Source organism: Momordica charantia, assembly GCF_013281855.1.
Source record: "Momordica charantia cultivar OHB3-1 chromosome 6 unlocalized genomic scaffold, Mcharantia_2.0 BLBB01000006.1, whole genome shotgun sequence".
Classification (NCBI taxonomy): Eukaryota; Viridiplantae; Streptophyta; class Magnoliopsida; order Cucurbitales; family Cucurbitaceae; genus Momordica; species Momordica charantia.
Window position 1 is genome coordinate 2,157,855 of NW_028275164.1, and position 26,912 is coordinate 2,184,766.

General features: G+C 32.6%; 1 protein-coding gene and 1 long non-coding RNA gene across 3 annotated transcripts; both read right to left on the bottom strand.

Annotated features, from left to right (window-relative positions):
* Positions 1-1,373: 1,373 nt before the first annotated feature.
* Positions 1,374-19,274, bottom strand: LOC111007402 (uncharacterized). Of its 2 annotated transcripts, XR_015791720.1 has the most exons (7): positions 18,640-19,274; positions 18,367-18,476; positions 17,707-17,769; positions 4,649-4,714; positions 4,031-4,179; positions 3,769-3,988; positions 1,374-1,728 (listed from the first exon to the last, which is right to left on the bottom strand). It is a non-coding gene; the product is annotated as an uncharacterized LOC111007402 (long non-coding RNA). The 2 variants fall into 2 exon arrangements; XR_002600984.2 differs by having other exon boundaries at positions 3,769-4,179; positions 18,640-19,272.
* A 782-nt stretch (positions 19,275-20,056) lies between these two features.
* On the bottom strand, positions 20,057-26,527 carry SPPA (signal peptide peptidase). Its single transcript, XM_022279715.2, has 13 exons — positions 26,019-26,527; positions 25,341-25,524; positions 24,619-24,756; positions 24,370-24,540; positions 24,170-24,273; positions 23,697-23,764; positions 23,281-23,447; positions 22,887-22,956; positions 21,924-22,078; positions 21,686-21,791; positions 21,015-21,102; positions 20,770-20,913; positions 20,057-20,631 (listed from the first exon to the last, which is right to left on the bottom strand). The coding sequence occupies exons 1-13, from the start codon at positions 26,445-26,447 to the stop codon at positions 20,401-20,403; spliced, it is 2,055 nt and encodes a 684-aa protein (XP_022135407.1). The 5' UTR covers positions 26,448-26,527; the 3' UTR covers positions 20,057-20,400.
* Between the last annotated feature and the right edge of the window lie 385 nt (positions 26,528-26,912).

A 26,912-nucleotide genomic window follows, 5' to 3' on the forward strand; every position in this document is an offset into this window, starting at 1 on the left:
TATTCTTGTATGGCCTTCATTTGGTGTTAATAATTACACTTATTGTTCAATTGAGACAGTGTATCATAAGTACCAAATAGGACAATAAATGTGCTTGAAACACAATTTACTCATAAGAAAATCCCTTCATCAATCCAACTTGAATTCCTTCCCACAAAGTAAGGTCTTCCAGCAGTTCTCTTAGTGTCCCGTCAACTCCAACTTTCATTTTTTAAAAAAATTACGAGTAGGAAATGGAAAACGAGAACGTTAACAACGAAATGGAGGAACCAATATGAAAATAAAAGATATATGGATTAGTAGTAGGACCCACGCCCAGACTCCACTTTGAGAAAAGGCCATTTCCGTGAATGTGCTTTCAAATTGGGCCTATGTTGGGCCCCATAATATCCACATTACGAAAAGTAGCCCATCTTTCTTAGGTGGTTGTGCATTGGACTTTCCGGGCGCAACGAAGTTGAAGGGACCCAATAATAAATATTTGAAAATAAATATACATAAAAAATATTTAATAATTATTTAAAAAAGTTGATTTTTATATAAAACTTAATAATTACCAAACATGTTCTATATATTTTTTCACACATGCCTATTTTTCTAACAAAAATAATAAAATGAGAAACAAGAAATAAAAACATTACCAATCGAGCTCTAACAAATTCATGTCTTGTTGAACTAATTGGTCACAAGCATCCTAAAAAAACACTTCTTTTCATTCAAATTTTATACTTTATAATTTAAGCTAAATCTAAATTTAACATCGCAATCATAAAATATTGTAGAAATAGCAAATCAGCTTGTGAATAATAGTGCATACAAATCAACAGTTCTAAGATTTTACATTAGAGAGAGAACAAGTGCATATAAAAATAATGGAAAAATATCAATTTTAAACTCAACTTACCATGGCACCTTATAAAAATGATGTTATTTTCACGTGTTGAAAATTTTACCATTTGATAGATTTTCATTTGACAATTTTTTGAAAAAAATATTCATAGTATCAAACGAAAAAAAATTGGTATGAAATAATTGATATGATTTAAAAGAAAAAAACGACATTAGAATATATTTTTAAAATTTAAATTTGTAAGTTTTGACAGTATTATTTAATACTAGGTTTTGTGTATTAATCAAACTAAAACTTGATTTTGATTAAATTAGTGAGTTTTTGTGGTTTTTTTTATTAAATAAAGTGATAAAAAAGTATGACATTTATATAAGTTTAAGATAAGGGTGAGCAAATAATCCCGAAAAACCGATCCGACAGACTAAAACCGACCGAACCGGTCGGTTTGATGAAAAATTTGATCGGAGTCGGTTAGAAGACCGATTGGTTGTCGGTCGGTTTGGTAAAAAATCACATTTCCAACTGAAACCGACCAACATTTATTTTATTTACTAAAAAAAAAGAGCAGACTACATTTAATGCTCTGCATGCGTGCAAGTTATTAACTTGCAGTAGCATTGAAAACCAACGGCGCCATTATGGCCGCTAGTATTAAAGGTAGTTTTTTTTTTATCTTTTTACTTTTTATTCCATTTTCTCTACTCTCGTCCTTCATTCTTCTTTTATCTTTCTTCTTCCTTCGTTTTCTTCTTCTTCTTCAACTTTTCTCTCCTGTCTTTTGAGTCGCATCAGAAATCTATCTACCGTCCATGTCTCCCGAGTTTCTTTTCGATTTCATTTTGCCCAGATTTCCGACCATGACTCCGACGCTAACATCTCTACCAAATAAAAAGAAAAAAAAGTTAAAAAACCGACTAAACCGGTCAGTGCAAACTAGCGTAACAGCAAAGTCGATTTCCATAATAGGAAACTGATCAACCGACTAGGTCGGTTTTCCGCGTCGGGGTCAGCCAAAAACTGACTTGACCGACCGATGCTCAGTTTAAGATTATTTATTTTAAATAAAGAAAACATTTTTCTAAAAACACAATTTTTGAAAATCAAAATAGGTTTGAAATTAAATCAACGTCACAATAAAAATTATTAAAAAGAAACTTAAAAGAAAAACAAGAAACTATGACTCGAACTGAAGATTCCGAGACTAATATATTTGAAAGAAGAAATAAAAAGAAAACAAAAAAAATGCTAACATGGGATGCTAATATATTAAAAGTTTTAAAAAAAATTAGAAGAAAATAAAAAAAAAATGCGCTAAAAAAAACACGAAAAAAACCGAAAAAGAAAAAAGTGCTAAAAATTAAAAAACAAAAAACAAAAGAGATTAAAAGAAAATTTAAAAAATGCACTAAAAATGAAAAACAAAAAACTGTACCTGCAATGACTTGATCACGGGTCGGAAGTTAAATCAGCTTGTTCTTCAACTTTATACTTTTTAGGCCCGTTTATTTCAAAATTACTTCATAACTTTTAGTTAAATAATATCTGTTACTTTTAATTAACCATTGTTTATTATTAACTAGTCTTAATCGTTCAATAAAAAAACAGTCTTAATAATTCTTTTATTTTTAGATAAGAGATCATTAAAATAAAAAATAAAAAAAATCAAGTTGCCAAATGGCAAAGCGTGTCCTAAATTGTATATTTTAAACATAATTGTTAATAAGCTTGACTTCTTAAATCTTACACGAAATATAATTAACTTCTAAAAGTTACATTATAATTAATAAAAAATTCTTTAATCAGAGATACATGAATATTAAATAAAATAAATCCAACAAAAACATATACATATACAACAAAAAGTACGAACCGATCTGAAAATGCAATAAAAATTCAACATTAACAAAGAATGAAATACGGAAGGAAAAAAAAAACCTATTCACAACTCAAATTAAAAAAAAAAATTGAATTTAATTGCAATAGTAGAAATTTAATAAAAAATCAATATCTTAATAAATTTGCTCAGAAACACTACATCCCAGTGAATAAAAGTTATATAATATAGAAATTAAAGAATACAAGCCCTTTAATTCATGCAATACAGTATATATTTAAAAGGAAAAAAAAAAAGATAACACATTCAAAATATTGAACTGCGAATAATATATATATATATATATATATATATATTATTTTTTTTTTAATAATTGCGAATAATATTTGTACATTATTATTGCAATAACCTAATGCAGAGGAAACACAATCAAACTAGTTCGACATTTAAATAAATACAAACAAATTTTAAACAAACTAAATTCAAATTACAAAAAACATCAAATGATTGTGGGAATTAACTATATTGGGGGCAAATTAGGAAAACGAGTACAAATTTAAATAGGGTAGAAAATTAAAATAAGATTCTTAACCTACGTAATTTTATTATATAAACACAAATTATAAAAATGACTTCTTAAACAAAAATCAAACCATATATTTTTACTCAAATACGTTTTATCCTGGTTGTAAAAAAATAATAATTATAAAGAATGCTAGCCATTTTAATGAACATAATAGATTGATATAATTTTATATTGAATGTAAACACCCATATATACATACAGACGCACATATGTACCAGAAATATGTGCACATAAATTCAGAACTGTATATATATATAATAATAAAAATAAATAAATAAATAAATCCAGCAGAAATATAATTTAATTCGCAGTCTAAAAAGGTGGGTGTTTATTTTTTACTTTTAGACGAAAGAAAGTACAAATTTTAGTTAGTTAGGGAAAACACTTAAATTGAAATGTCACTCCAAGTGTTTCAGAGTTGCTCAAACCAATTATATAGAAAATAATGTGTAAAAAAAATCTTGGCATTATTATAACAGTGACAAGAAAAATTATTACCATTGTTGTACGTAGAGACGTGGCACAAACTCCTGGCTTGAGCATTCCTTCATATATGCCAGATGCTACAACCTGAAAAAGTAAAACTACAAAAAATTCTTTTGCCTTGAGAAATGACATATAAAAGAGATAAACATGGTATAAGATTGTTACCATCAGCGTACATAAATTAGGAATGATTGGAGTATTTTGACATATTTAAAAATTTGATTGCAACACACTAGTTAGTTTACTTACCAAGAGTATGATGATAACAAACAACCTAATATAGTTTACCTGATTAACAACACACTGCTCGTCAATGAGGTATTCGCTCTGATAAGTTTCAGAAGCTTCACAGTTTTTAGTTTATTTTTCTCCTGTTCTTTTATTCCATTTTCTCCACCCATAAGTACTTTTTTGCAAAATTTCCTGAAATTTCAGACACAAAATATTAACATCCATCCTTGCTTCAAAGTTATGTACTAAACTTAAGGCAAGACCGACTCCGTGACATTGTTTAGTAGGGGAGTTGTCAAACTTGACATTAAAGTTTCAAAGTCTTCAACAGTCGTAATGTTCAACATATAGGATGGAACGCATCAGCAGGATGAGGAATAACAAACAATCCACCAAATATTTTAAGTTGCAGAGCAATATCCTTGGAATTATTCTTTGCAAGAACATGAATAGTTAAAATAATTATATCTAACGGTAGGGAGAAAACATAAAATTTCCATTCAACTTTGTGGCAAGTACATAGAAAACTTGTTCCTATGTACACAAACTACTACTCTGCCTCCAAGGGTCATTAACTCGTCAATGAAGGTTCTGGTAGCAATTTTCATAATAATAAGATATGTAATTTAGGTATAAAGCAGTGATTAGAGGTTAACCAAACCTTGAGTAAACCATGCGGTTTATATCAGCAAGAGTGTACCGCAACATCAGTCTTTGTCACACAAACCTGAAAATATTTTGGTAAAGATGCACAAGAAAGGGGGTGAGTTTGACATACCATCTAATTTCAATACTTTTTTCTTCCGAAGTGTGTTGACTCCTGGCTTTCAAGAAAGTCTAGGAGAGAATTTTACTCCCTCTTATTAGTTATCCTAATTTCTACCTATTATATACAAAAAGATAAATTGTTCTCTTTTCCCAAAATTGTCACAAAACACCCTGTTCAAAATGGAAATACTAGAATTTTGTGGAGCTGCGCAGTAGTTCATGCTATCCTTGGCACATTTGGAAGGAGTTCAACAAACAGATTTTTAGGCTTTTTGTTTCTGTTTTTGTTGGTTTGACTGTTCTCACCTTTGGCATTCCTTCCTTCTATGGTCATGTGTCCTATTTAGTCGTTATCATTTCCATTTTTTTTCATCTTGAAGGGAGTGGGATGAAGTTTGTTCAATTCTCAGGCGTTCTGATCTTTAATGTCTTATTCTCTTGCATTTTTTAGAGTTTTGTTCTTTATTTGGCTATTTTAGTCCTCTTTCCCTCTCTTCCTTTTAACATATCAATGAAAAACAAACTATACCAAAATGTTGCATTTTCTAGAGTTTTGTGGTTCCCAAAAGTACTTTTAATTACAAGTTTGTTTGGTTGCACTACAAAGTGATTCGACAAATGCCAAGTGATTCTCGGTCTATCACTTTAAAATCACTTTTTGGAAAATCAACTTTACAGCAACCGTTCAAAATCATGATTATAAACCAATTTGATTATATTAGAAGTGATTTGTATTTATTACCAAATACTTGTGGCTCTCCAAAATCACTTGGGAAGTTAATTCAAACCCTCTAAATAAACTAGCTACTATACGGTGCTTTATGAAACAACACTTCTCCAACTACTAAATGACAAATTCACATACAACAAAATGCAGGAATAAAGAGGAAAGACAAAAGAGCAATCACGTCATATTCCAAAATCAGACAGAGAATGAAGTATTGAAATGATTACCTGCTCTTGACGAAAGAAAGCTTATTTTTGTTAGCAAACTCCACTATATCATAATCATATGACATTCATCATGAAACATTAATCAACAAAATGACATTATGAGAAGCAAGCAAATATTTGAGAGATCCCAGGATCAGCAAGATGCACCAAAATTTGAAGGAGTTGAAGGCAACAAGAGATAGCTAACGTAATTCCGCACACAAACTACACCTTTAATGTTGTTGATAATTTAAAATCCTAAGAGCTTCTCTAGGGATTGGACATTCCTTGATTATCAAATAATTAAGGAATTATAAGTTGTTAGGACTTCCCAACAACCATAACCAATTTCGGATAGGATAAGAAAACTAATCTTTAAATCAATGAATATAACTAAAACTATACCTATGGTTGGATCCTTATCAACATCGTATTTCTATCTTATCTCTTGCATGTCCTTATCTCCATGCAATAATTTCTCTTGACCTTGCTACTACTATAACTTAAAATATTTTTTAAGTAGGAATTAATATTTGTTGGATTTGACACTCATCAACAAAAGCTAGAATTTAGTGGAATTGTGTGATCTGGGCTTCTCTTTGGCACATTTGGAAAAAACATAACGAAAGCTTTTTTAGGACAAATCGACTTCAATGGATTATTTTTGTAATCCTTTATGGCATACAACCTTTTTGGCTGTGCTCAAACTACAAGAAATTATTTTGTAACTATAATCTTCTCATAATCATTAGCGATTGGAAGGCCTTGTTCTTGTAGTATCCCGGGCAGGGGGCTTTCCCATCCCCGACCCTAGCTTGGCCTTGTTTGCCTTTTGTCGTGATATATTCATCGTTTCTTACCAAATTATATATATGCGGGTGGGCCCCACCCACGTATGAGCTTTGACGGGCCATTAAGGAACATTCTTGGCACGTGGTATAACCATTGTCGCCTATCCCCACGATCCCACTGTAGACTCTGTTGCTGCAGAACGCGTCGCTGAACTCCCTATACGTTCCTGCCACCTCGTCGTCGGCCCCTTCTTTCGTCGCCCCCATCCAAATAGTGAGAATTCTTATCCTCTTGAAAACTTTAAGATCTTTTCAAGTTTTATGGCCTTTAACGCTTTTTCCCTCCTTAATTACAAAATCATAAAACTCTACAAATCTAAAGTTCCATGCTCAATACCAATACAATCCACCTTTTATCTATGTGCTCCCGTTGTTTAAAATACTCTCAACACTCTTTCCAACACCCATCGCATGTTCTTTTAGATGTATGAATTTTTCCTCTTTCAGCACAAAATCACTTACCCATTTCATTCAGCAACCAAAATATTAATGATTATAATAAAACATTTTTGTCTCATGATCTTAATCATTCATACTTCGCTAATCTTTTCAACATATTTTCCTCATGGGCACAATCTAAATACTTAGGAGGAGCTCAATCATTCTCTCCCATTCAAATAATGAACATATTCTCCAATTCAAACTTGTCGCCTCGCCTCAATCTTTAATCCAACATTCCTTTATCCTATGATAATAGCTTCTTCCTTCTTTAGATACAGAACCATAAAACCCTTCAAATTAAAAACATTGCTCTTTCTCACTCTTATTGACCAATACCAATCCACCTCTTCTCTAGATCCTTCCACATTTTGAAATTCCTACAAACAACTTTTCATCACCCATAAATTGTTCATTATAAATGTATGAATTTCTCCGCCACACGGAAAAACACGAAAAAGTATACCCAATCGGTCTCCAATAATTTCAACAAACCTTTTGTCCGAAACCAAATCCTGAACAACCACAGCCAAATGTTAGTGATTCATGACTATTTTAACCTTCCACATAAATCTAGATTCATTTCCAAGCTTCTTCAAGCATATTTCATTTAAATTCAAAATCAACTTTTCCAAGAATGCTTCCATTCTTATATCCTAACCTATCCACATTCCAATATCTAATATACAATCCTAACCATGTATCTTTTTCCTCTTCTAGTGCACCATCACCAAATTTATCTTCTCATTCCACTCTTCAACCCAAAATGACTAAAGTATCTTTGTACCATGATCTTATATATCCCTCCATTTGCTAATTGATCCAGTTTCCAAAATAAATTTTAAAACTTGAAAGCTCAATCAATATCTCACACTCCAATTTAATCCAATTATTAGTATCTTTTTTCCTCCTAAAAAACATAATCATAAAACTCTACAAATTCAAAACATTGTTCATGCTTCATCTTATTGACCAATACAATCCACCCTCTTCTATCTTATTCTATGTGCTTCCATGGTTTAAAATTCTCTCGACACTCTTTTCATCATCCGTCACACGTTCCTTTATAGATGTATGAATTTGTCCTCTTTGAGAACAAAATCCCTAGACTTATTTCTTCTCATTTCATTCTGCAAACAAAAATATTAATGATTATAATAAAAATATCTTTGTTTCATGATCTTAATCATTCATCCACTTTGGTAGTCTTTACAACCTATTTTCCTCACATGCCCAAAAAACTAAATCCTTAGGAGCTCAATCATCCTCCCACATCCAAATAGTGAACATATTTCAATCTTCTTCTTAAATCAACTCTTTAGAAGAACTCGTGGCTACATCAAAATTCTTAATCCAATATTACTTTATCCAATGTATCTTTTTTCCTCATTAAATACATAACCATAGAACTCTTCAAATCCAAAACATTACTCCCTTTCATCTCATTCGCCAATACAATCCACCTTTTGTCTAAGAATACTTCATTCTTCACTTATAACAACGAGATAAAATACCAAAATATCTCAAATAATGTTAACAAATCAAACTTTTCAACTACCATGACCAAATGGAAGTTATTCACAATTGTTGCAATTTTTCATGTAAATTTAGAACATTTCCAAGCTTTGTCTTATGTCACATGCCTTCTTATTCCAAAATTTACTTTTCAAAGAATGCTTCATTCTTTAATCCTAAGTAGTCTATTCCAATACTTAACCCCATCTAAGAATACTTCATTCTTCACTTACAAACACGAGATAAAATACCAAAATATCTCAAATAATGTTAACAAATCCTCAAGTCCATGAAAACTTTTCAACTACGATAACCAAATGGAAGTTATTCACAATTGTTGCGACTTTTCTCGTGAATTTAGAACATTTCCAAGCTTTGTCTTATGGCACATGCCATCTTATTCCAAAATTTACTTTTCCAAGAATGCTTCTTTCTTTAATCCTAACTTGTCCATTCCAATACTTAACCCATCTAAGAATACTTCATTCTTCACATATAACAACGAGATAAAATACTAAAATATCTCAAATAATGTTAACAAATCCTTAGGTCCATGAAAACTTTTCAACTAAGATGACCAAATCGAAGTTATTCACAATTGTTTGGACTTTTCTCGTAAATTTAGAACATTTCCAAGCTTTGTCTTATGGCACATGCCATCTTATTCCAAAATATACTTTTCTAACAAAGCTACATTCATTAATCCTAACTTGTCCATTCCAATACTTAACCCATCTAAGAATACATCATTCTTCAATTATAACAACAAGATAAAATACCAAAATATCTCAAATAATCTTAACAAATCCTGAGGTCCATGAAAACTTTTCAACTACGAATGACCAAATGGAAGTTATTCACAATTGTTGCGACTTTTCTCGTAAATTTAGAACATTTCCAAGCTTTGTCTTATGACACATGCCATCTTATTCCAAAATTTACTTTTCCAAAAATGCTCCATTATTTAATCCAAACATGTCCATTCCAATACTTAACCCATCTAAGACTACATCATTCTTCACTTGTAACAACAAGATAAAATACCAAAATATCTCAAATAATGTTAACAAATCCTTAGGTCCAGGAAAACTTTTCAACTACGATTATGAAATGGAAGTTATTCACAATTGTGACTTTTCTCGTAAATTTAGAACATTTCCAAGCTTTATCTTATGGCACATGTCATCTTCTACTAAAATTTACTTTTCCAAGAATACTTCATTCTTTAATCCTAACTTGTCCATTCCAATACTTAACCCATCTAAGAATACTTCATCCTTCAGTTATAACAACGAGATAAAATACCAAAATATCTCACATAATGTTAACAAATCCTAGGGTCCATGAAAACTTTTCAACTACAGTGACCAAATGAAAGTTATTCACAATTATTGCGACAATTCTAATAAATTTAGAACGTTTCCAAGCTTTGTCTTATGACACATGCCATCTTCTTCCAAAATTTACTTTTCCAAGAATGCTTCATTCTTTAATCCTAACTTGTCCATTCCAATACTTAACCCATCTAAGAATACTTCATTCGTCCCTTATAACAACGAGATAAAATACCAAAATATCTCAAATAATGTTAACAAATCCTCAGGTCCATGAAAACTTTTGAACTACCATGACCACACGGAAGTTATTCACAATTGTTGCGACTTTTCTCGTAAATTTAAAACATTTCCAAGCTTTGTCTTATGGCACATGCCATCTTATCCAAAATTTACTTTTCCAAGAATGCTTCATTCTTTCGTCCTAACTTGTCCATTCCAATACTTAACCCATCTAAGAATACTTCATTCTTCACTTACAACAACGGTGACCAAATGAAAGTTATTCACAATTGTTGCGACTTTTCTAATAAATTTAGAACATTTCCAAGCTTTGTCTTATGACACATGCCATCTTATTCCAAAATTTACTTTTCCAAGAATGCTTCATTCTTTAATCCGAACTTGTCCATTCCAATACTTAACCCATCTAAGAATACTTCATTCTTCACTTACAACAACAAGATAAAATACCAAACTATCCCAAATAATTAGAACATTTACGATGACCAAATGGATGTTATTCACAATTATTGCAACTTTTCTCATAAATTTAGAACATTTCCAAGCTTTGTCTTATGGCACATGCCATCTTATTCCAAAATTTACTTTTCCAAGAATGCTTCATTCTTTAATCCTAACTTGTCCATTCCAATACTTAGCCAATCTAAGAATACTTCATTCTTCACTTATAACAACGAGATAAAATACAAAAATATCTCAACTAATGTTAACAAATCCTTAGGTCCATGAAAAATTTACAACTACGGTGACCAAATGAAAGTTATTCACAATTGTTGCGATTTTTCTCATAAATTTAGAACATTTCCAAGCTTTGTCTTATGGCACATGCCATCTTATTCCAAAATTTACTTTTCCAAGATGCTTCATTCTTTAATACTAACTTGTCCATTCCAATACTTAACCCAACTAAAAATACTTCATTCTTCACTTACAACAACGAGATAAAATACCAAAATATCCCAAATAATGTTAACAAATCCTTAGGTCCATGAAAACTTTTACGATGACCAAATGGAAGTTATTCACAATTATTGCGACTTTTCTCATAAATTTAGAACATTTCCAAGCTTTGTCTTATGACACATGCCATCTTATTCCAAACTTTACTTTTCCGAGAAGCTTCATTCTTTAATCCAAAATTGTCAATTCCAATACTTAACCCACCCATCTAAGAATGAAGTACTTTTCCAAGAATGCTTCATTCTTTAATCCAAAATTGTCCATTCCAATACTTAACCCATCTAAGAATACTTCATTCTTCACTTATAACAACGAGATAAAATACCAAAATATCTCAAATAATCTTAACAAATCCCTAGGTTCATGAAAATTTTTCAACTACGATGACCAAATGGAAGTTATTCACAATTGTTGCGACTTTTTTCATAAATTTAGAACATTTACAAGCTTTGTCTTAGGGCACAAGTCAACTTATTCCAAAATTTACTTTTCCAAGAATGCTTCATTCTTTAATCCTAACTTGTCCACTCCAATACTTAACCCATCTAAGAATACTTCATTCTTCACATATAACAACGAGATAAAAATACTAAAATATCTCAAATAATGTTAACAAATCCTCAGGTCCATGAAAACTTTTCAACTAAGATGACCAAATTGAAGTTATTCACAATTGTTTGGACTTTTCTCGTAAATTTAGAACATTTCCAAGCTTTGTCTTATGGCACATGCCATCTTATTTCAAAATTTACTTTTCCAAGAATGCTTCATTCTTTCGTCCTAACTTGTCCATTCCAATACTTAACCCATCTAAGAATACTTCATTCTTCACTTACAACAACGGTGACCAAATGACAGTTATTCACAATTGTTGCGACTTTTCTAATAAATTTAGAACATTTCCAAGCTTTGTCTTATGACACATGCCATCTTATTCCAAAATTTACTTTTCCAAGAATGCTTCATTCTTTAATCCGAACTTGTCCATTCCAATACTTAACCCATCTAAGAATACTTCATTCTTCACTTACAACAACAAGATAAAATACCAAACTATCCCAAATAATTAGAACATTTACGATGACCAAATGGATGTTATTCACAATTATTGCAACTTTTCTCATAAATTTAGAACATTTCCAAGCTTTGTCTTATGGCACATGCCATCTTATTCCAAAATTTACTTTTCCAAGAATGCTTCATTCTTTAATCCTAACTTGTCCATTCCAATACTTAGCCAATCTAAGAATACTTCATTCTTCACTTATAACAACGAGATAAAATACAAAAATATCTCAACTAATGTTAACAAATCCTTAGGTCCATGAAAAATTTACAACTACGGTGACCAAATGAAAGTTATTCACAATTGTTGCGATTTTTCTCATAAATTTAGAACATTTCCAAGCTTTGTCTTATGGCACATGCCATCTTATTCCAAAATTTACTTTTCCAAGATGCTTCATTCTTTAATACTAACTTGTCCATTCCAATACTTAACCCAACTAAAAATACTTCATTCTTCACTTACAACAACGAGGTAAAATACCAAAATATCCCAAATAATGTTAACAAATCCTTAGGTCCATGAAAACTTTTACGATGACCAAATGGAAGTTATTCACAATTATTGCGACTTTTCTCATAAATTTAGAACATTTCCAAGCTTTGTCTTATGACACATGCCATCTTATTCCAAACTTTACTTTTCCGAGAAGCTTCATTCTTTAATCCAAAATTGTCAATTCCAATACTTAACCCACCCATCTAAGAATGAAGTACTTTTCCAAGAATGCTTCATTCTTTAATCCAAAATTGTCCATTCCAATACTTAACCCATCTAAGAATACTTCATTCTTCACTTATAACAACGAGATAAAATACCAAAATATCTCAAATAATCTTAACAAATCCCTAGGTTCATGAAAATTTTTCAACTACGATGACCAAATGGAAGTTATTCACAATTGTTGCGACTTTTTTCATAAATTTAGAACATTTACAAGCTTTGTCTTAGGGCACAAGTCAACTTATTCCAAAATTTACTTTTCCAAGAATGCTTCATTCTTTAATCCTAACTTGTCCACTCCAATACTTAACCCATCTAAGAATACTTCATTCTTCACATATAACAACGAGATAAAAATACTAAAATATCTCAAATAATGTTAACAAATCCTTAGGTCCATGAAAACTTTTCAACTAAGATGACCAAATTGAAGTTATTCACAATTGTTTGGACTTTTCTCGTAAATTTAGAACATTTCCAAGCTTTGTCTTATGGCACATGCCATCTTATTCCAAAATTGACTTTTCCAAGAATGATTCATTCTTTAAGCCTAACTTGTCCATTCCAATACTTAACCCATCAAAGAATACTTCATTCTTCACTTATAACAACGACATAAAATACCAAAATATCTCAAATAATGTTAACAAATCCTGAGGTCCATGAAAACTTTTCAACTACGATGACCAAATGGAAGTTATTCACATATGTTGCGACTTTTCTCGTGAATTTAGAACATTTCCAAGCTTTGTCTTATGGCACATGCCATCTTATTTCAAAATTTACTTTTCCAAGAATGCTTCATTCTTTAATCCTAAGTTGTCCATTCGAATACTTAACCCATCTAAGAATACTTCATTCTTCACTTACAACAACGAGATAAAATACCAAAATATCTCAAATAATGTTAACAAATCCTTAGGTCCATGTAAATTTTTCAACTACGATGACCAAATGGAAGTTATACAATAATTCAAGCAGACCTTCTTTCCAAAAACAATTTTGAACTACGACATCAAAATGGGAGTAATTCAATATTGGTTTAACTTTTTCCAACAATTCTAGAATAGATCCAAGCTTCTTAATATGGTCGCTCATATGTCATCTTGTTCCAATATGTACTTTTCCACCAATGCTTCATTCTACAATCTTAACATGTCCATTCCAATTCCACACAGTATCATTTATTGTTTCTAACAATACTTATTTCTTCAATTGTAACCAAGAAATAATATTACCAAAAGATCTCCAGAAATATTAACAAATCCTTAGGTCCAAGAAAAATCTTCAACTACGATGACCAAATGGAAGTTATTCACTATTCTTTTGACTTTTCTCATAAATTTAGAACATTTCCGAGCTTCGTCTTGTGGCACTTGTCATCTTATCCCAAAAAATTACTTTTCCAAGAAAGCTTCATCCTTTGATCTTAACTTGTTCATTCTAATACTTAGCTCATCCATAACACTAAATGTATCTTTTTCCTCTTTGAGTATATAATCACTAAAGTTATCTCTTTCTCATTTCATTCAACAACCTAAAATGTTACTGATTCTAAGAAAAAGTTACCTTTCTAGTATTTCCTTCCTGGCCCAAAAAAAATTAATAATTGAGAGCTTGATCATTATATCTCATCCAAATACTGAACATATTTTTATCCTCTTGTAAAAGTAACAACTCTTTTGAAAAACTTATGGTGATCTAATACTTTAATCCAATTCCTTTATCCTAAGAAGGTATCTTTCTCCCTCCACCAATACATAACCATAAAACTCATGAATCCAAGAAATCGTTCGTCACCATCAATTGTTGCATTTAGATCTATGAATTTACTTACTACTTGTAAAACACAAAAATAACATATCATTAGGTTTCGAATTATTCAGGCAGACCTTATTTCCAAAAACAATCTTGAACTAAGACATCAATATGGGAGCAATTCAAGATTGGTCTAACTTTTTCCAACAAATCTAGAATAGATCCAAGCTTCTTACTATAGTCGCTTATATGTCATCTTATTCCAATATGTACTTTTCCAACAACGATGACCATTCCAATTCCACACAATGTCATTTATTGTTTCTAAGAATACTTATTTCTTCAGTTATAACCACGAGATAATATTACCAAAAGATCTCCAGAAATCTTAACAAATCCTTAGGTCCAAGAAAAATCTTCAACTATGATGACCAAATGGAAGTTATTCACTATTCTTTTGACTTCTCTCATAAATTTAGAACATTTCCAAGCTTCGTCTTATGGCACATGCCATATTATTCCAAAAAATACTTTTCCAAGGAAGCTTCATCCTTTGATCTTTAACTTGTCCATTCCAATACTTGGCCCATCCATCACACTAAATGTATCTTTTTCCTCTTTGAGTATAGAATCGATAAAGTTATCTCTAACTTCTTATTTCATTCAACGATCTAAAATTTTAGTGATTCTAAGAAAATTTTACTTTACTAGTATTTCCTTACTGACCCAAAAAAATTTAATAATTGAGAGCTTGATATCCCATCCAAATACTGAACATATTTTTATCCTCTTGTAAAAGTAACAACTCTTTAGAAAAATTTATGGTGATCTAATTCCTTAATCCAATTCATTAATCCTAAGAAGGTATCTTTCTCCCTCCACCAATACATAACCATAAAACTCATGAATCCAAGACATTGGTCGTCCATCAATTGTTGCATTTAGATCTATCAATTCACCAACTACTTGTAAAACACAAAGATAACATACCATTAGGTTTCCAATAATTCAGGCAGACCTTCTTTCCAAAAACAATCTTGAACTACTACATCAAAATGGGAGTAATTCAATATTGGTTTAACTTTTTCCAAAAAATCTAGAATATATCCAAGCTTCTTACTATAGTCGCTCATATGTCGTCATCTTATTCCAATATGTACTTTTCCAACGATGCTTCATTCTTCAACCTTAACATGTCCATTCCAATTCCACACAGTATCATGTATTGTTCTTCAATCTTAACATGTCCATACTTCAATCATAACATGTCTGTTCCAATTCCACACATTATCATGTATTGTTTCTAAGAATACTTCATTCTTCACTTATAACCACAAGATAATATACCAAAAGATCTCTAGAAATGTTAACAAATCCTTAGGTCCAAGAAAAATCTTCAACTATGATGACCAAATAGAAGTTATTCACTATTCTTTTGACTTTTCTCATAAATTTAGAACATTTCCAAGCTTCATGTTATGGAACATGTCATCTTATTCCAAAAACTACTTTTCCAAGAATGCTTCATCCTTTAATCTTAACTTGTCCAGTCCAATACTTAGCCCATCCATCTAAATGTATCTTTTTTCTCAGAGTATAGAATCATTAAAGTTATCTCTTTCTCATTTCATTCTACAACCTAAAATGTTAGTGATTCTAAGAAAAAATTACTTTTCTAGTATATCCTTCTAGGTAAAAAAAATGTAAATAATTTAGAGCTTAATCATTATATCCATCCAAATACTAAACATACATATTGTAATCTTCTCATAAAAGTAACAACTCTTAAGAAAAGTTATATGGTGATCTAATTCTTTAATCCAATTCCTTTATCCTAAGAAGGTATCTTTCTCCCTCCACAAATACATTACCATAAAACTCCTGAATCCAAGACATTGTTTGCCACCATCAATTGTTGCATTTAGATCTCTCAATTTACTTACTACTTGTAATACACAAAAATAACATACCATTAGGTCTCCAATAATTCAAGCAAACCTTCATTCCAAAAATATTCTTGACCTACGACATCAAAATGGGAGTGATTCAAGATTGGTTTATCTCTTTCCAACAAATCTAGAATATATCCAAGCTTCTTAATTCAAGCAAACCTTCTTTCCAAGAACAATCATGAACTACGATGATAAAATTGAAGTGATTCACAATTGGTTTAACTTTTTCCAATAAATCTGGGACATATGTCATCTTATCCAATGTGTACTTTTCCATCAATGCTTCATTCTTCAATCTTAACATGTCCATTCCAATTCCGCACACCATCATGTATTGTTTCTAAGAATATTTCATTCTTCCATCTAACATGTTCATTCCAATACCTAATCCTTCCGCCACACTACCATGTATCTTTTTACTCTCGAATTTGAACGGTATTTGTCTTTATAAAAATTCTTATCCACGAATCAAGTGGTACTGATTCAAAATCGTTTTAACTATCCCACACATCTAAAACTTTAAACTTTATAACCTCACTTTAATATTGCTAAAGAGTCTACCTCGTAATAATAGAATTCAATTGGTCCTTAAACCAGACCAAGTTTAGGCTCCCAAATTTGTAGCTCAATTCATTATCTCTAATCCGTATAATAAAAACTCTTATCCTTTTTCTCAAACTAGAACTTTTTAGAAGAATGTTGTGTTCCCGATCCATCCTCTAATCCAAACTTATTTATCCTAAGAGTAAGAAATTGTCAATATTCCTCTTTAAATACATAATCATTCGCAGAGAAGAAAAGTTCATGTGGGAAACAAGATGCACACATGTTGGACTCATTCACAGGGAAAACATTGCAACCCTAATTAAAATAATTAAGGATTTTCAATCCTTCATAATACAATATCTTTCAAAGTAAAAAATATAGGTAATGTCATGGTGGCAAACTAAATATATACTCAAAATCAATAGATAATAGATGGGACGAAATAAGTAGCTATATCAACTCCACATATTTAGTGTTGTGATCAATAATTCAATAGGTAGACATACATCCTTATTAATATTGCATCAAAATAAAAAACCTTCACAAGTTGAACACTAAATATCAGCCAACACCATCCAAAATGAAGTTGATGTAAAAAATATACTCAAAAGAGAAAAGTGTTTACCACTCACCAGGATAAAATAAAGACAATTGGCCAAATTTTATTATCAACAATTGTTGTAGCTCTCCAACCACTATTGGAATTGAATTCTAAGAATTAGTATGAAATAAAATCAAGAAGATAAATAACATGACTTATGACATCTAATCTTGAGAGAGGAAAAACTCAATACAGACCCAGGATTATTCATAAAAAATTACATATACCAACCCAACAAATTAAATCAAATAGAATAAAAGTTCAACTAGACTAACTCCAAAAACAATTAACGTTTTGATATCTTCGGGACTTATATTTAATGCCTATAATAGAACTGGAAATGATTTTAACTATTTTTTGCTAGATAAACTTTCTACTAGACCAACTTCAAAACAAAACACTCTTGCAATTTAAACCTTCATGGAAGAACAGAGTATCAAAAATGGTTGCTTGCTAATTGTATATCTCCAATCCCATGGACCAAATGTCATTACAGACCACAAGCATAAGAAGGCTAAAATATTTTCCAAAATCGAACCATAATACTAACTCAGTAACTCTTATACTTCTTAGACTTGCTTTTACTTAATATCTTTTATGCTTGGAAGACAAGGTTTTACCACAAAATACTGAAAGTAAATTATTTACGAAATAGCGCAAGTAAATCATTTATGTTGTAAATAAAACTCACCAGAATCAACTCCCTCAGGTTTCGGCTTAATTCCAAAATCAGCCACCCACACGTCTTATGAATCGATGATGGAGGGCTCGGATTGATCTCTTCCCTTTTCGATCGAAGATCTGAAGTGGGTTTATAACTAACTCAGTAACTCTTATACTTCTTAGACTTGCTTTTTCTTAATATCTTTTATGCTTGGAAAACAATGTTTTACCGCGAAATAATGAAAGAAAACTATTTACAAAATAGCGCAAGTGAATCATTTATGTTGTAAATAGAACTCACCAGAAGCAACTCCCTCAGGTTTCCGCTAAAGTTCAAAATTAGCCACCCACACGTCTTATGAATCGATGACGGGGGCTCGGAGGGTTTATAACGAAACCCTAAATTGATATCGTCTAATTTCTGCACGTACAGCCCCCGTTTTGCTCCCTCACTACCGCCATCATCAAATCGCTGGAGAATTCGATCGGCTCTGAGTCTAGAACCGTGTGTCCGGCCGATGCGCACTGACCAAACAACCGCCGCACCGACTGAGCCCACCTTCGGCTGGCGACTTCTTGAAGACTGTTTTCTATATTGAAAGGAAGTTCGAAGGCTGAAGTAACGAAAGAAGGAGAGAGAAAGAGAGCTCGACGGAAACAAATCTCCGAAAATGAGGAGAACGAATCGGTCTGGTGAGAGTGCGATTGAAAGAACGATCGTCGAATGGATAAGGAATTGGTCATTGGGAAGGAGAAGGCGGGCGCGAGAGAGAGAATTCTCGGTGAGATTGTGAGGAAGAAAATATTGACCGGCCGTTGAACCAATTCAGTCCCGCGCAATTCAATCGGTTTTGGAGCGGGAGCAATTGTGGGAGACAGCTAAGATTTTCGACCGTTTGAAGATTTTGCGACCGTTCCGTATCAAGAATGCGAGATATTAATTGATCGATCGATATGACGTATAAGTATAACGTATTTACGGATTTTTTTCTAAATAATGTTTTTAAAAACCAAATCACACAAATAATGTAGATTTTAAAATATTTTCAAAGGTAGGTACTGAAATTGAAGCAATTAGATTCGATTTCAGGTAAATTGCAGAAGTTGTACTCTTTTTGTAGAAGTACTAAAAAAAATCTGGTTGTTTGACCTAGTAAGCAGAGAGTGAGAAGTTGCTGGTATTATGTCGAGCGAATTAGATTAAATATGAAACACTCGTTCAAATAGATGTGAACTATATATTTAGACTTTGAAGAACCATGATAGTAAGACGTGACTAAATTAAAATATTTTTTCAGTACAATATGTGAGAATAAAGCTCGAACTCACAACTTCTTAATTGAAGATATATATCAATTACGACTGAACTATGTTCGTTTTGACAAATTAAAATGTTGTTAATATACCAACAAACAAATCATATAAATTCGAGTATAGTTTCGGCTTGTTCAAATAAAAAGCAAGACATAATTTTGAGATGTTCACAAAAAAGACGATTGAGATCCGCACATTGGAACAAGACATAATTTTGAGATCCGCACATTGGAACAAGACATAATTTTGACTTGTTCATATAACAAACAATTAAATTATTTATGATAAACAGTTCAGCCGTTAATAGAGCATTTATTATCATCTAAAATTTCAATTGTTTGAATCTCCCTTCCGCAATTCTTAAACTAAAAAAAATGGACAAAATACTCAAAATCAAGTCAGAGTTACTTAAACCCAATCAATTAATAATTGAATCTCATTCAAGTCCATAACTAATCACAACTTTACTCAGAATATTGATTGTACAACTTATTTAAATTCAGAATTTAAACAAATTAATAATTTAAGATTAAATTTAGCTCACCCAATTAATTACATATATATAGTTGATGGCTCAAGATCAGCTTTGGCTAATATTTTTGTATGGCCTCCATTTGACATACCTAATCTATACATTTATTGTTCAATTGGGGAGAGTGTATCACAAGTACCAAATAATGGACAATAAATGTGCTTGAAAGATGATTAATCTGGCTTTCAAGTTTTATCACAGACCAAAGGAGGTTGGTTAGAGGGAAGTGAGGTAATCCTTTATAAAACTAAAGATGGGATTGCCATAAGAAAATCCCTCCATTCTCTGCAACATGATCCCTTCCATCCGAGCTTGAACTCCTTCCGACAAAGTAAGGTCTTGCAGCAGTTCTCTCAATGTCCTGTCAACTCCAACAATTGTACTCCCTACTCCGCTTAATAACTCTGGTAGCGTAGGCGATGGTCTCGATAGTTCCACAAGATTAACCTTTTAAAACACGCCCACGCTAATCAGTTCATCTATGTCTTGTTATTGTAGGTCTAAATTCTACTTGTTTGAGAATGGAAGATCTAAATTCTAATTAAGAAAGCACCAAATGTCCGAAGGGTTTGTAAAAAAACAAACCTGTTTGTCTTGAGGAATGTTGGCTTTCTGTTTTGCTATAGCAACGGCGCGAGAAAATCCGCCGATAGCGTCCACTAAACCGCGGGATGCTGCATCTTTACCAGTCCAGACCCTTCCCTGTGCAACTTTCTCCATCTCATCCACCTATTAGGTGTTGAACAGAGACCAGGCATGGGAGACATTAAGACATTAAAGTGATAAATATATGGACATGAGAAAACAAAAATCTTTGATGGCCATCATACCGTCATTGATCTGGAAAAGGCTGCTTTGTCCCGAAATTGCCTGTACGCATTTTGTGCGGACTTAGCAAAGAGTTCTGCTTCGTCCGGTCTGATCAGAAACTGATAATCTTTAATTATTGATGGTAAGATGCAGTAATGAAGATAAAGTAAACTACTTGATCTAATCTGTATCAGAAGTTGGTAACCCTTTTATTATTAGAGAAGAAAGGCTGAAAGATGCCAAAAGTAGAACAGAGAGCTGGATATTCAACAGTGAGTAGAACAATGTGAAAAATGAGGCAGAAGAGCTAGTTCTTATTCCAGTAGAAGTGTATGTTAAAGCAAATGTGGTGAATCATATGCAACCCCAGTATGACTGAGAAAAACCGGGATGGTGGTATTGCTAGTTGCCTGAAAGAGATTATGAATTCGTTCGAAATTCAAATCAAGTTCAACTTTGTGTTGAAGCATCCATTTAGTTATGCTATTTCATATTCGTTCAATTTCTTGGAGCAATAATTAGTGTGGTTGAACTCAACAAACATTAGTGTTATAGAGTATCAAGGGATTTGGTGCCCACTACACCTTTCAGTTACGTTCTACCTCATCCATCAATTAATATGATATACCACAAGCTACTTAGCAATTTTCTATTATTATATTGGTTTCATAGAGGCTAAGAGGTATTCTACCTGAAAGGACGTTGTTCGGCCACAAGAAGCTCAGCAAATCTTCCCCTTGATATGATTTCCTTGTTAAACCCAATTTTTTCATATAGATTCCCCAAGTTAAGCTTCCCTGAAGCCAGAAGATCCATCAACACCAAAGTCCACAATAATACAAACAGATTTACACATTAAATGGGTTGCAGATAAAGCATTGCACATTTCAACATTTTATTTCTTCGCTGCAGATTCATATATAGTTTACCTGTGACAACTCCAATAGAACCAGTTAAGGTTAGATTTTCTGCAACAATTGTCCCAGCAGCCATTGCCATATAGTATCCTCCACTGGCTGCCACGTCAGACATGGATGCAACAACAGGTTTTGATGCAGCCAGAAGTCTGATTTCTCTCCACATCCTGTGTGCCACGAACAGAGCATCAACTCACAATATATCAATTCTCACAACAACAAAAAATAAATAAATAAATATTCTAAATTGTATTATACATAAATGAAGAAAAAGTTCAAAGAAATGAAAACAAAGATGTAAAAGCAACCGTGGTTGTCCCATAAGAATAGCTGTGAATTATCTCATGTGCCTCAAACGCTAACGGATAAAAATATTGAGAATTTTTAGAAATTGTTCATTAAACAGGTTTTTTTTTTTAATTCTTGAACCGGAGAAAATACATCCGAACAAGCGATAACATTTTATTCAATAACAACGGTTAATTATAATGCATATCGGACCAAAGTAAACCTTTAGTGTCTGAAGTTCATTGATATCTCAAACAAGCTTGGCAAAGGTATGTCACGTAATCCATTTGTCATTACTCAATTTACCAGTGGATTGATACAGAGAATATGAAAGAGCCACGTTCCATTGCTCAAACTAACAAATCTTATTCCACAACTCTATTTCTGTTTACTCATTTCTGTCAGTGGGGTGAAGAGAAAACTCTTCAGAGATTGAAAGGACAAATTGTACAGTTTCTCATGCGTTGTTTTGGTTTCTTTGGTTGAAGAGGGGATGGTTCAAGACAAATTGAGTTTACCTGATTTGGGAAGAATGAAAGTGATTTAAATATGACTAAAAAAACAAACAATTGTATATTTTGTTCTCAAGTAAATGTAATTAGTTTAATGCTAAGGTACGATGCCACTAGTAATAGATTCTTGAGGTATCACATAAAAAATTAAATTTGTTGGTATGCTAACACTTACAAATCAGAAGCAAGAGCATCACCTCCTGGACTGTCAATTCTGATGATGGCAGCCTTGAATCTTTTCGACTCTAAGCACAAAAAAGAGAGGGTTGAACAAAAGAAAATCATATTAAGCCACTTCTCCACCGAAAAGTTCTCAATGAATCTGAGTGCTGTGCCCATGAGATAAAAGTGGTATTATGTGGTTATTCCAAGTTCACGAGCACTTTTTTTTTTTTTGGAACAAGAACAAAAGTTCATGAGCACAATTTGCAAACCGTTATCTCAAAAATATATATTTCTATGTCTCTATCTCTCTCTTTGTGCACATGGTATAAGCTTGGTGATCATAAAGAGATAAATAAAAGAATATGGTAGCATACCGTTCAAAGATATTTAAAGGCCAAGTTTACCTCTAACACTCCTTATCTTCTCAATGAATTGCTCCCCAATAATACCAGAGCTAGGAACGCTTAAAGGACTCTTTACACGAGTAATGCTTCCTCCTGCTCTAATCACAGCTATTTGGTCTCCACCTCCAGATAAACCAACAGTCCATTGCTTAACTCTAGAGTACTTCCTATAGTAACCGTCATAAATGGGAATAACGTTAGTGTGCAATTGGGAACAAATCACAGGTTCGTGGATTAAATAATCAATTACATGGGCAGCAAATTTTTTAAATAACAAACAGATGCTTTTTATTGACAACTAGGAAAAGATACGGGAAGTACAAAAAGAGAGGGGAGGACAATATATACATGACAACATTAAAACCCAATAGAGACCAGAGAATACAATGCGATAGAAGACCTCAGATCTTATTGACCTGTAATCAACCATGGGAACTGTTTTATCCTTCGGCAGTCCAAGTCTTTCACTTAGCATAGAGAGAACCTGAAAATCACGTATGACAAAATTCAAAATATTTATAGTGAAGAACAAAAGTTAAACAATATATAGTTAAGAACTCTGAAATAAAATAATTAACAGTCTGAATGTTTCATAAGTAATCTGAATTGACAGCTATAGTTCTAACTTCTAGGAAATTATCTCAATGGGTACGTAAAATTCCAAGCACTATTTACTTCTGGAACTTATGAGTGAGGGTGGCAGGCGAACATCCTACATTTCCATTTTTTAAGTTCTTTCTCAAGTGAGAGAGAGAGAGAGAGAGAGAGAGAGAGAGAGAGAGAGAGAGAGAGAGAGAGAGAGAGAGAGAGAGAGAGAGAGCCTTGGAGAATTCTTCAGGGAGGTGGTTTTGGAATAGAGAGAAATCACTAGGATGAGGACATTCAATACCTCGTCATCATATTGTATGTTGGTGATCCAACCATCTTCTTTTAGTTTTTCTATTTGATATACTCCTTCGTTAATGAAACTTTCAATATCATTCTTTTTCTTTCCTATCAAAATAACAGAAACAAATGTTTGAAAATTAGTTTAATTAACAAATTTTCATATATGTCATCAAGCAAAGTTTCATGTAAACTTAAAAGTACCTTTTATTGAAGCAATTTTATCCAGCCAATTCTCATAAATATTATCTAGCAAAGTCGTCAACATTTCACAATTTTCTTCTGACATATTCCTCCGTGCTAGTTGATCACCAGCACTTTTATATTTACCTATCCTTTCCACTTGAGGTTCAATCCCTACTTTATCAAAAATGCCTGAAAAGAAAACACCTCGTTCAACCTCTTAAGAGTAAAGTTTGAGCCAGAAAAAGTAGAGAAAAGAAGTCAACTTACCCCTGAGAAATGAAGCTTGAACAGTCAAACCAAACAAAGAAACATAAGCACTTGGAGGGGCATATATCTCCTCGCATGCACATGCCAGGTAGTATTCTTTCTCTTGACATGTAGGAATATAGACAACGATGAATTTACCTGGAAGCCAATACAAATTGAATTTGTTGGTTTCACCCCTTGGCAAATCGTAAATATAAATTACAAAAGCAGCTGTTTGATATTAAACAAACAAACAAACAAAAAAAATCCCTTTATTAAGAGAAAGCTCCTTTTTAATTTTCTATATTCATAAAATAAGAACAAAGTGAAACCTAGGTTTTCCAATAACTTTTGTCCGTCTCTGCAGTAAATTTCTACCCACTAAAGAAGTAAGAGTTACTAGTTAGGATCCCCTTGTATTTCATCCCCTATTTACTTGCAGGTCAAATTTTGAATCTGCCATGTTATAAATTATGGAAATTATATGCTTCTCTCTTTAAATTATAACAATACAACAAATGCAGAAAGATAGAAGATGGAACCAAAAAGAGACATATATGTGCATGCAGCAGTGCCCCCAAGAAATTCACTCAGCTATTTGCATGAAATTCGCCGGATTAATCACATTAATTAAAGTTACCAGAATGCATAACCTCGTATCCTACACCCCCGTAAGGTCAATGCAGTTAAGACATTCATCAGATACAAAAAGTCACTTTTGATGTTGAGAAGAATCGCACTACCTGATTTTTTGAAATTCAGTATATGCCTTCGAATTTCCTCAACTTTACCCCACCCGCAATTTAGTGCTTCAATTTGTAAATAAATCCCAGAAATACGCGGATCGTATGCTGCTTTGACAAAGTTCTCGCATATTTGAGGTAGAGAAAGCCCTGAAGAGAAACGGCTCTTTAGCTGATCAGATATCTGAACATGAGAAAGAGCAATCTCAACTCCAAAATTTGACACATACATTGAAAATTATTTTAAAGAAACTTGAAGGAGGAGGAAGAAGGCGTCAACACTTAAAAAGTTAACTGTTTCCGTAGCTAATTACTTAACCAAACACTATTTCCAGCTTTGAATAGCGCAACATCTATTTTAATCCAGCAATAAATGAAGTGTTTCCGTAGCTAATTGCTAATAGTGGAACGTTGAACGCAAACACTATTCCCAGCTGCGAAGCACGAATAGTGAACGATCCACTCCACACCCATTTTATTCCAGCAAATTGATGTGTTTTCTTAGCTAATTGTTAATGGACGGAGTGGGACATTAAACCGAAATCACTATTTCCAGCTGCTACCATTACCAACATCCATTTTGAGTGAGAGCGCGAAGAACAAATCAATAATCCACTGACGCGAACAGTTTGTTTATGAATTAAAGATACGAGCAAGCAAGAAAGAAGAAACATAAACCTGCCCGCGCAATTTCATAGTCAAGACGCTGCCCTTGCGAACGCGCTCCCAAGGAAAGGCAACCAGCATCTTAAGCTTCACCAAGAAGCTCTTCCACGGACCAAATTTCTCGAACTCGAATTCTCCGGTTGGATACTCCTCGTCACGAGCCCCGAAGCTCTGGCCACTCATCGGAGCCTCGTTTGCAGCGTCTGGTTCTTGTGCTTCCACGCTGTTGGTGCCGGACGCAGAATCTTCGAATGCTCGAACCGAGAAGTGGCGTCTTGAAAAAGGGGAAGGAGAGAGAGCGAGAGCGAAGGCGAAGCGGCATTGTATGGAAGAAGTAGAAGAGAGAAATTGCTTTGGTTTGGAGAGTACGAAAGAGATGGCTCCACGATTGATGGAGGAAGCCATGTGAGGAGCTTGAAGATAGAGAAGCAGCTTCGCCATTTCTCCTGCCAACCAATTTTTCTCCACTCCCAGTCTTCTCAGCTTATTGAACGCAGCAACAAAAGCGTGATCATTCAAAAAGGAAAATCTTTCATTTTTTAAAGTGATATTTATTAACCGTTCGGATGACAAACGTTGTTGGTTGATTTATGTCCTCTTCTATATTATTTGTGGAAAATTACGTTTTTTCCTAAAGAAAAAGTTCAATTTTAAATAATATATATAATTGTAATAGCTAGCATAAATTGCCTTAAATAAATATTACAATTTTTTAAGTTTAGAGATAACAAGTTTAATCGACATATTTGGTAGCTGGTACTAATTTGTTCATTTAAATCTTTCAAACATTTTTAATATTGCCAACCAAATGGGACAAAAATTGGTTTAAAAGAATTATAACAAATATCTACCTAAATAGCATGAAATAATAAATATTTTAAAGTACAGTATATTGTTTGAAAATTG